General features: G+C 35.1%; 1 protein-coding gene across 3 annotated transcripts in view; it reads right to left on the bottom strand.

Moving 5' to 3' along the window:
* PDE7A (phosphodiesterase 7A) overlaps positions 1 to 12462 on the bottom strand; it is a 131360-nt gene that overhangs the window by 30425 nt on the left and 88473 nt on the right. For all 3 annotated transcript variants that reach the window (XM_036907494.2, XM_036907498.2, XM_036907495.2), the window contains exon 4: positions 1057 to 1208. In XM_036907494.2, the coding sequence (XP_036763389.1) occupies positions 1057 to 1208 (152 nt within the window). The remainder of the gene's footprint in view (positions 1 to 1056; positions 1209 to 12462) is intronic.

The raw sequence follows: 12462 nt of genomic DNA, 5'->3' as shown, positions 1-12462 counted from the left end.
TTTTACACCATATGTTCATAACCTGAAAATGTTGTGGACTTAATTTTTAAGAAAAAAATTTTTATTTTGTATTCAAAAGTTCACTGTTGTATATAATTATGAATAAATCAACATAAGCAATACTAATGTATTAATAGTATATTATGCCTGTGACTATCATATCTGTAATTATAGTAGAGATTAATTATGATAGTACTGACAGCCAATCATACACAGATCAATATGCTCATTCTAAATAACAGAACTTGTGAAGTTTTTAAAATTTAAAGAAAGCATGAACACTTTCATTAATTTATCAAACAGGAAAGCAATTTTTACTTTAACATAACTATAAAAAAGTTAACCAGAAATGTAACCATAAAGCTCTATTTATACTAACTTACAAAATGTTGCCTGTAAATATGAAGTCAAAGAATAATTTTTAAAATGTCAGAAACATAAGATAATTAAAAATACTCATTTGGCCAAAAACAAGCTCACCTAAACCTCACCTTCATTAAGACATTTCTTTTGACCTTATATAAAAAATAATGCTCACAATCACCACATTTAACTTAAAAATGTTGAAATCCTCAAAATATCTTACTAATGCAAGAAATTATGAAAAATCATTTGACTGAAAGTCATGAGACCTAACTTCCTGTTCTGGGTTTACTGATAACCAGTTGGGTGAGCTCAAACAAGTCCCTTATACTCTTTAGGCCATAGTTTCCTTATCCACAGAAGACAGAAATGAGATCAGACAATCCACAATATTCTTCCCAGCATTAAGATTCTGTGTGACCTTATAGTTTAATGTTCTGCTGATCTAGTGGTTATTTAATGTAAATAACAAATGAAAACATCTTTATTGTTTTAGTTACTTCAGAAATTTCCCTTGCTCTGTAATACCTAATCACAAAGTGGATGGCTGCTCTAAAGGAAAAACCTGAAAAATCAACTGATTTTTTGCATACCAAAAAAAAAACCAGATTCTATAAATCTGTACCATATAGGGAAAAAAGGCTTCATTAAACTTAAAAAAAATTAATGTTTTCTTGAAAAAGCTATACACACCTTGGCTTGTCCATTATAATCATCATCTAAAATGTTTAGAGAATTTGAAACAGTAGTACCACGAAAAAAGCGTGAAGATCTAAGATACCGCTGGAAACTTAGCAACCTTCTGATATTCCTTGCAGACACTGAAACTTCAATTTCAGATTGAGCTGAAATAAAAGAAGTAAAAGGTAAGTATAGCAAGTCAAAACTGTGCACATACTATCTTTGCAATACCCCTTCTAGTTGTATACAAATATTTTTAAAAATTAAAGAAACCACATTTCCAAGAGAGAAATTATTTGTATTTTCAATTTAAAAAACTAAGAATCAAAGGGTAAATGGCCAATTTTGACAGCATCTACAAAGCTAATGAGGAGTGTGGCTGGAGTAATAATAGTCAGTGTCTTTTAACTCTCAAGAATTATCAGCTCACTCTATTGATTCAATACACTACATAAACATTAAGGAGCAGAGAAAACAAAATATAGTTTCAAACTACCCTTCATATTGAGAAACCAGGTCCCAACTGAGCATATGAGACTAACAATTACACAAATAAAACATTTCAAATCCTAATGAGATATTACTTCAAATATTTCCTTAAGACAGTTTTATTCAGAGGAAAAGGAGATGGAGTGGATAAAGTAGTTCATGTTCTCTAAGAATTCTAAATGATAGGGGACAAAAATTCTAGAAAAGCTGTGGTTCCACGCTGAAGGACATGTTCTCTTTCATTAAGTCTAACAGCCACTCCCCGACCCTGTGGTGTTATATTCTAACTGAAGTTTCCTTAAGCACCAAATGAAATAGTAGACTTGAGTTAAAAGCTATCTTGGGAAAATACATATCTTTAAATTCTAGAATTGAACTAAATTCAGCGAAATCTTCACAATATAAAACACATGAAAATGAAGACTTAGGATCAACAAATCATCACTCAGCCTAACTTCAACTAACTTAAAATCACCAGATAGCAGGTAATCAAACATATTCTCTGCTGCAGGTCCAGTCACAAATTTCTCTATGAACCTCTATTACCCTGTATTTTCTTATCTATAAAACAATGGCAATAATATCTAATTTAAAGGGGGCTAAATTAAATGAGATAATGTTTAGATGAGTCAGACATAGAGTAGGTATTAAATAAATGGTTGCAATGTGGGTAATAAAATTGATGTTAATGCCACTGCTTGGAGGTATGCTTCTAGGTAATCATCCTAAGTTCCAAATCTGTTCATGTTGCTCAAATAAAAGTACTCATTGGTTCCCCATCATCTTAAAATGAACTCCATCTCCTTAGCCTGGAAGAAAAGGCTTTATGTTCTAGGTTTTGGCTCTCTCTGGGCTTGACTCAGGTGTCAGCTTTCCTGGGAGGCAGACACACACTCCCCATCTAGGAGAGACAGGGTGCGGCACCTCCTTTGGGTTCTCAAAGCTCCTTGTGAAGACATCTATCAGACGACTTCTAATACTGTATTATAATTGTTTATTTATCTTTCTCCTTCGACGACAAATGATGGCCTCCAATATAAGTACCAACGATTTTTTTCATTTCATTTCTGTGTAACAAAGCCTAATGATAGTTCCAGGTAGGTATGTGTAAAACATGTAGAATAAATGGTGAAAAATATCTTGAATAAATGCATACTTTTTTGAAATAGATGATACATTTTTTTTTGAGAGGGCATCTCTCATATTTATTGATCAAATGGTTGTTAACAACAATAAAATTCTGTATAGGGGACTCAATGCACAATCATTAATAAACCCCAAGCCTAATTCTCAACAGTCTCCAATCTTCTGAAGCATAACGAACAAGTTCTTACATGGTGAACAAGTTCTTACATAGTGAATAAGTTCTTACATGGTGAACAGTGCAAGGGCAGTCATATCACAGAAACTTTTGGTTTTGATCACGCAGAAATAGATGATTCATTTTGAGGTCCCCATATACTCACATAAAGCAGAAATAAAATAATGCACACTGCTATGTGTTCTCCTTCCCTCAATTTTCATTCAAGGGGGTCTAAGATAGAAACAACTGTGGAGGTAAATTTCTGATCTCGATCAATGTAACTTACATTACAAAGAATTGAAACCAAAATGGTAAAACTATCATCAAGTGATTATGTTTAAACCAGAATTAGTTATGCTTGAGAAAATCAGGGTGGACTGACTTCTGTGAAAGCAATGTTCCAAGTGCTTTGCAAAAAGTATTTCATTTAACCTTCAACAATCTCAAAAGATAAATATTATCCTCCACTTTACACGTGAAAACACTGAATCTACAAGAGATGAAACTGCCCAAGTTCAGTAAAGCCTGACAACTGGGTTTTAAAATACAGATGTGTTTACAAAGGCCGTGTCCACACTATTATTCATAAAATTTTTTATTATCTTTATATTGTTTATTATAAAAACTATGTAAACATTATTCAAAATTGTCTTTACTTAATGAAAGTATATACAAAAAAGAAACAGTTGGAAAAAGCTTATATATACTAATATAAGTACTGTAAACCTTCTAGTCTATTTCTAGAAAGAGTGGATCTGGACAGAATGGAATGGAATGAATATATATTTAATTAATACAATACTAGCACTACCACCTCTGCATTTATATGGCACTTTACAGTTTTACAAAGGCACATTCACATCAGCTACCCTATTTAGTAATCACAACGATCCAGTGAAGATGGCAAGATTATCATCCCTATTTTATAAACGTAACCTTAGGAACCAAAGTAGATATGCAGTACAATTAGTGCATTAGAGCCAAGGCACTTGGCAATGGTGCAATATACATGTATTCTATTCATTATGGAAAAGTAACCTAAAAGAATGCCTTCATGAGCATTCCCTTCATATTACATCACACACAAAAGGTAATGATTTTATCACTGGCAAATGCATTGCATAGTGTGTGTGCACACATGTATACACCAATAGTAGGATCACTGCTTTCAGATTATGTGTGCAAACTAATGCATCCTTGAGATAAAGTTGAAAATTTCTTTGACAGGATAAATATATAAGGTCCAAAAACTGAATAACCTTCATTTGAGGGGAAACCCCAACAACTCAATCTACCATGCTAAGTCCCTATATCAACACAGCAAGATTCACAAGGCCAGTGGTTAAGAGCCGGCACTGTCTGGGAGCCAGAGCCTCATCCACGAGATCATGCTTGTGCTTCCTTCCTGCATTACTCCTATTTTCTGGGTGACTTCTGACAAGTCACATTCTCTCAGTGTCTCATTTTCCTTAACTGAAAAGAACTAAACATAATTCATGTCTTCTTCCTGTTTCACAGAGCCTTCAAGTTGGGACTCATTATCAAGAGTTTCACTTTGACCATATTAAACTGAGAATGAGTATTAGACACTGACTCAAGGGGAAAAGCTCACTCATCATAGAAGCTCAATGCCTTCCAGCAAGCCTAGTCCCATAAATATCCTACACAACAGGTAGGAAACAGACCTTTACTTAATGACAGGACCAGCCTTCACTGATCACTGATTATTTCAGACAACCTAAGAAAGGAGAGAGGACCTGTCTAGATGAAACAGCAAATCATTCAGATAAAAATGTTTTCTTCACCTAAAAGTCCTGAGAAAGATATATATAAGAAGATTATATTCTGAAAGGGACTGAAAAATCCCATGAGGGATCAAATATTTTTTCTGCCTCTTTGTTCTTTCTCCTTCTGGGACTCTTATGATTCACATTCTGGTATTCATGATGACCCCCACCAGTCTCTCCAGCTCTGTCCATTTTCTTCCTTCTTTTTTCATTCTGCTGATCAGTCTGGATAATTTCAATATTCTTACATTCAAGTTCGGTGATCCTTTCTTCTGCCTGCCCACATTTGCTACTGAATCCCTCCAGTGAAAATTTCATTTCAGTTAATGTACTTTTCAACTTCAGAATTTGTCTGGTTCAATTTATAATTTCTATCTACTGAGATTCTGATTTTGTTCACACACTTCCCTGGTTTCCTTTAATACTTTATCCATGGTTTCCTTTAGCTCTTTGAGCATTTAAGACAGTTGATTTAACATCTGCAACGAGCAATTCCAATGTCTGGGGTTCCTCTGGGACGGTTTCTGCTAAGTTTTTTTTTTTATTTTCTTGGTATTTACAGGCCATACTTAATCTTTGTTTTTTGTATGTTTTATAGATTTTTTTTTAATTGAGAATTGATGTTCACAGTATTGCACTGGGGTAAAAATCTAATCTCTCACTTCTCCAAGACTATTTATTTTTGCGTATTGTAGGCTGGAGCCATCTCTTTGTGACTTTTCCAAACTATTTTTGACTTTGCATGTCTATTTGCCTTAGTTTATTCCTGTTGTGTGTGGTCACTGAAGTTCCTGTTCCATTATCTCTATAAGGCTGCCAGCCACCTAACCTAGATTTCCATAAAGTCTGGTTCCAAAGGTGTGGGGTTGGGGGAGGAAAGGTACAGAGTCTTTAAATCTCCTGGTAGATGCTTGTTGTGTGAAACCTCAACAGACAAAAGGGCTGGAACCAAGGCAAATGTCTGTGCCCTTCCCTCAGGGATATGCTAGGCTGGCTTCAATGTGCAACTCTAAACTTTTGGGGGACAGGGTTCCTACTGCTCACCCTAGCTTCAGCAAGCCGTCCAGGAACATGGGCCAGTATCCCCAGAGGCAGAAGAGCTGAGGAACAGGGATGATCACCGGTTCTCACATGCTGCCCAAGTGCGGAAGACCCGCAGCTTCTCCCTCCCTCAAATACCCCCTGGCTGTTGTTAGTCAGAGCCCAAGAGTCCTAAAATAGTTGATTCTGGTCTTTGATTTTCCAGTTTAGTGGTTGTTATGATAGAGAGACCAACCACCTAGAGCTTCCTACGGTGGTATTTTGAGTGATATCTACCCCTTTTCTTTAGAGGTGTGTTTTTCCTGGTCCTTTCTGGGAATAGCTGCCTTAAACCTTCTCTTCTGTTCAACCTAGATTTGAGAATGGGGAGGAATTACATGGGAGGGCTTACCTATCTAGAAACGCCCACTGTTAACAGCTTGACACTCTATTCTGTCACGAATTATTTTCTATATGCATATGTATATATATAGTTTTTTTTTAAGTTCAAGACAGTTCACAGTATTTTTTCTTTTTTTTAACTTAGAAATTCACAAACATCTTTTCAAGTCAATAAATACACTCATAGGTGCCATTGTTTTTACTAGCCATGTATCATTCTCAGGTATGAGATTATTGTAATTTACTTAATCTTTTTGCTGTTGGGCTGTTTTTCTTACAAACAATTTTGTGATAAACATTCTCACAACTAAATCTTTGCTTGCATCCTAACTGATTCCCTTAGGATATGCCCTCAGATGTAGAACAAGCACACAGGAGCACATTTCAATGGCTTGTGAAACACACTGCCAAACAAACTGGAGAATAAATTTTATAAAAGAAAATTAGAGAGATTTCCAAAACTGTCCTAGAATAGCTTCCAAAATATGATCTAAGAAAAGGGATCAGTAACTGTAAATCAAAGATGAAGCATGATGAGACCACTTTAAGATGGCAATTTTTAGTTTCTTCAGGTTTGCTGGTCTCCCAATCCTTGCCCCCTCCCCCTGATACATACACACTGATTTCCTTATAATGATTAAAAGTAAAAATTTTATAATGAAACAAGCAAGTAGAGGCCACTATAGAGAAGAAAGGATATCAAGGTGACATGGTAGTATCATTTAGGAATATATAAAAGAGGGTACACAGGGAACTGGGAACAGTAAAGAGTAACTATGAGAACTAGTACTTTCATTCAAACAGTTACTAAAAAAGCTCACTTTCTGACCATATTATATAAAATCTGACCCTATTATCAATGTTCCCATGAGCTCATTCTGTAACAAGAGGCACGCCATTATTTATTTCATAGTATAATATATAATAGGTTAAAACTGACTGTATTAAAGCCCAATCCACCAAGCTATTTATTTTAAGTCCCAGACTTGTTGTAGTTTACATGGTTACCTACATTCCAATCCAGCTTAGAAAGTCAACAGGCTCAGTGAATTAATCAAGTCACTATTAAAGAGCTGTTGGCTCTGCTGGTGCTCTTCTAAAATATCACATTACCTCCCCATGTGACCATGAGCACACTCACCAGCGTCCACCAAAATGAAACGGCACTGTTACTTAATGATGATGGGAATTAATTAGCTTCTCTGCACCAAAGAATGAGACATGGGATAGCAGGCAAATTTTGAGGCAATGTTTTTTCTCTTGTTTTTCCCTAATAATAGGAAGTAGATAGGCAATAGGTTAAGGAAACAAAAGGGCTGGAGAGTCAACATATCTTGAGCGTAGTACTCCCAGCTCTCCACAGTCTCTTCTCTGCCAACCAAATGGTATGGGAAAAGATGCCACTGATATTTAGTTATTAGACAGAAGAGGTTTTTAACAGAAAAGTCTTTTGGATCTTTAGACTTGACAACTGCTTGCTTTAATGATCCACAAGAGGGAGCCCTAAAGTCACTAGATCTGCCACCTTAAAACTATAAAAACCATTTAGATGCATATAATCTCCTTAGAGATTTTTTTGTTGTTGTTGTTTTTATAAAGTTTTAACCCTAGTGTAGGACAAGGTCATGCTGGATGATAACTGAATAAAAAATGTGAAGACATTCTGTATTGTAACTTCACCTTTCTTTAATTTTCCTCAAAAAACAAAAACAAAAAATCACCACCAACAACAAACAGGAGCTATGTCCAAAAACCTACTGCTAATAATGAATGATGACTTTTATCCACATCCATAGAATAAGTTTTCTTGGAAAATTTGTACATTTAGCATGCATAGATGAACGGAGGAAAAATCAAGTATTTAGAGCACTGGTCTTTAGTAAAGAAGCATGTGCTGGTATGGAGAGCAGAGGGGATAAAGACATGAGCTTTGGAGTTACCACACCTGAGTGTGAACCCCAGCTCTGCCACTTTTACTAGTTTTGTCACATTCGAAAGTTATTCAAAGTCTCTAAACCTCAGTTTCCTCACTGTAAAACAGGCCTCATAAGACTGTTACAAAAATTAAATGAGATAATATGTGTAGTATGTCTTTTGAGGCAAAGAACAGACACTTAATGGGTATAGATATTATAGATGGTAATTTTTTTAAAAGTTGAAGTATAATTGACATAACATATTAGTTTCAGGTTCAAATATTTTTAAACACATGACTTCACACTATTTTAATAAAACTAGATTTATTCTTTATGACATCTTGAAGATCAAACTTTTATGTACTGTAGAAATAAATGTATGCATTCAAAATATTTTAAAATACTACATACAATCTCACTACTTTAAAATGAATATAGTCCAAGCTTTATTACAAATCAAAGAAATAAATGAACTACTCATAATGTAAAATGAGATCAACGTTAACATGAGAATAAACTGTATAACCAAAACTCTTTCCCTTAAGCAATTCTTATAATCATAGTTTGCAGAATTCAATGTTCACTTTGACAGAATTTGATAAAATAGTCAATACAAAACCCTCTTAAAAGCTTACTCTTACTATTGCTATGGATTAGGCATTTCCACCCTTCGAAGATGGGATGTGTGCCTTGTTGGATCCCTCTTATGCTAAACTCAGGACTTGAGCATAGCTCCTATTCACACAACCTTACTTCCCTTGTTACTGAGTTGAGAAAAAAGGAAAAGAAAATACACAAATCCCTATGTGTAACATACAAAATCAGGCCGGAAGTTAAATCTCCAATTTCCACAATTCTCCAAAGCACAAGTTGAATTAAACTATCATTAAACTGTATTAACATTAAGGTCCATCCATATCAGTTTCCTAATTTATGCTATGAAGTTAGAGAGGATTTTTAGGAGACAGAAAATTCGATTCTTTCAATTTGGGACAAAGAAGAAACAAAAATCAGTGGTTTTTAAACATAGGCATTTTATAATCACTGGAAACTAGGTAAGTTTTTAAAAAGACACACATAAGGGACAGAATGCTGTTTCTTAAATCAGTTCAATACAGCAGTGCTCACCTCTGCAATGCAGGGGGATTGCTATAAAAACACGGTAGGAGCACTTGCGATGAACAAGCCAGGGGAAAGGGACATGAGACTGGGGCTCCCTGTGACAGCTCCATGAGCTACTGCAGAAGCATTTTTTTTTTAAACAACCAGATATGATTTCAAGACAAACGAATGATTGGAAACTAAAATTTAATAGAAACTCCAGACAAAATATGATCTTAGTCTACAATACCACAGCTATAAGCAGAGGTCAGCATGCTCACATCTGAATGAAAGACTAAATTACAAGTGATGGATAGTCACTTTGGCAGATCAAACAATGGCTGAAAAAAATATGCTTGTAAATGGTAAAGTGATGACTAGGCATAGTACAGTATGAAAGATAATACAAAAAACACTATGACAAAGAAAAAGTCATGGCTAAGGGAAATGTCAAGTAACAACTTTTATGCTTAAAGTGAAGAAGTGGTAAAATCTTCCAAAAATAATACAAGCTACCCTTGTCAGTGGGAGTTACTATATATAAAAGATGGAGATACTCTATGACAATAAAGCCAGTATGATACAGACTTTTAAGCTCAAAATACACATAGAAACAGATATTCTTTCTGATCATATAACTAAGTATGAAACAAGTGTCCAAGTCTAATGGCCCTGGTGAGAAGACAGGAAACAACCTCAAATCAAATGCAAATAATATCTAAGGGAAATTTGGGGGAGTTTTGTATGTTGTCACAGTGGGTCATTATAATGAAGACAACATTAAATGTCTGATTCAACAGGAAGGTGGCAATCAGCCTGAGTCTGGTTAACAGTTAATAAAGATTATAACTTAAAAACTACAAATGGGACCTATAAAATTTAACTCATAGAAGATATACAGTTTTAGCCAATTTGATGTGACATGACTATACAGCTGACCCTGGAACAATGTGGGGATTAAGGGTGTTGCCCCCACTCCCCACACAGTCGAAAATCCAAGTATAACTGACTCACCCCACATTTAACTATTAACAGCCTAACACTGACCAGAAGACTTGCCAATAACATAGTCAATTGGCACATATTTTCTATGTTATATGTATTATATACTGTATTCTTATAGTAAAGTAAGCTAGAGAAAATTATTTCAAATTGTTTCAAATTTCTAAAAACTTTTCTAATACATTTATTGAAAAAAAAATCTACGTGTAAGTGGATCTGGGCAGTCACACCCATGTGGTTCAATGGTCAACTGTATTCAATCTTTATTAGGAGCCAGAGGGTGCCCAAAGACCAGGAACAAAAAGATCAGTAAGATTAAAAGCCCAAATTAACTCCCCAGGCAAGGGAAACAAAAGCAAAAATGAACAAGTGGGACTATATCAAACTAAAAAGCTTCTTCAGCAAAGGATACCATCAGTAGAACAAAAAGACATCCTACATGTTTTGTTGCCCTTGTCTAGCTTGGATTAATACTTAGTCTACAGGCACACACCTGATCATCTACATTTGCCCTCTTACAGCACTAAACTATGTTTTCTACCTTTATCTTGCATCTACCTACCACTAGCATTTTATTAAAAATAATAATAATAATAACAGTAATAATAAGGGAGAAATGTGGGATTCACATATAAATCAAGTATAAAAATCAAACGAATACTCATATTTGACCTGATTGTTCATAGTTCATAATGTGTGATCAAAACCGAAAGTTTCTGTGATGACTGCCCTTGCACTGTTCACCATGTAAAAACTTACTCACTATGTAAGAATTTGTTCACCATGTAAGAACTTGTTCGTTATGCTTCAGAAGATTGGAGACTGTTGAGAATTAGGCTTGGGGTTGATTAATGATTATGCATTGAGACCCCTATACAGAATTTTATTGTTGTTAACAACCATTTGATCAATAAATGAGAGATGCCCTCTCAAAAAAAAAAAAAAACGCTTAGTCCTAAATTATTTTCTCTAGGCACAGAACTTTATCCAGAGGCATTTCACTTCAGCCCAGTTAAAGTACTTTCACCAAATATAAATTTTACATCTAGAAAAATATAAAGGAAGATAAAATGCTGAAAAACGTAATGCAACCCAAATCTAGTAACTTGGACTATCTGCTTTTTTTTTTACTACCATAATCAATACTTAATTGTCCTTTTAATGCTTAATTTACACTAGTGGCGCTATGCGACAAAAACTGTCAATTGTACACATACGTGAGCCATTATTACAGCTATAAATACCTTTTAAAGATATACTCATTCCCATTCAAACTTCAGCTTAATACTTAATGTACTCAGTTTATACTAATTGTTTTACATATGTTCTGAATGTAGCCACCTAACTGGTTCGTCTTGGGTGTCCCAGTTTGTCTTTTGTAATCTACTCTTTTAAAACCTATAATGTAGTTGTTATTTAACTTCTGGTGTCATACACCCCTCAGAGGAGTTAATAAAAATGTTGAACTCTTTAAAAAAAAAAAAACATCCTACAGTATGGAACAATATATTCATAAATGACAGATCCGATAAAGGGTTGACATCCAAAATATATAAAGAGCTCACACACCTCAACAAACAAAAAGCAAATAATTCAATAAAAAAATGGGCACAGGATCTGAACAGACACTTCTCCAAAGAAGAAATTCAGATGGCCAACAGACACATGAAAAGATGCTCCACATTGCTAATTATCAGGGAAATACAAATTAAAACCACAATGAGATATCTCCTCACAACATCCAAAAGACAAACAACAACAAATGTTGGCGAGGATGTGGAGAAAGGGGAACCCTCCTACACTGCTGGTGGGAATGTAAACTAGTTCAACCATTGTGGAAAGCAGTATGGAGGTTCCTCAAAATGCTCAAAATAGAAATACCATTTGACCCAGGAATTCCACTCTTAGGAATTTACCCTAAGAATGCAGCAGCCCAGTTTGAAAAAGACAGATGCACCCCTATGTTTATCACAGCACTATTTACAATAGCCAAGAAATGGAAGCAACGTAAGTGTCCATCAGTAGATGAATGGATAAAGAAGATGTGGTACATATACACAATGGAATATTATTCAGTCAAGAAGAAAACAAATCCTACCATTTGCAACAACATGGATGGAGCTAGAGGGTATTATGGTCAGTGAAATAAGCCAGGCGGAGAAAGACAAGTATCAAATGATTTCACTCATCTGTAGAGTATAACAACAAAGAAAAAACTGAAGTAACAAAATAGCAGCAGACTCACAGAACCCAAGAATGGACTAACAGTTAACAAAGGGAAAGGGACTAGGGAGGATGGGTGGGAAGGGAGGGATAAGGGAGAAAACAGGGCATTATGATTAGCACATGTAATGTACGGGGTTGGGGACATGGGGAAGGCAGTATATACAGAGAAGAC

This window comes from Manis pentadactyla, chromosome 3, assembly GCF_030020395.1.
Source record: "Manis pentadactyla isolate mManPen7 chromosome 3, mManPen7.hap1, whole genome shotgun sequence".
NCBI lineage: Eukaryota > Metazoa > Chordata > Mammalia > Pholidota > Manidae > Manis > Manis pentadactyla.
The sequence above is the reverse complement of the archived record's forward strand: the minus strand, read 5'-3'. Positions and strand labels throughout refer to the sequence as shown.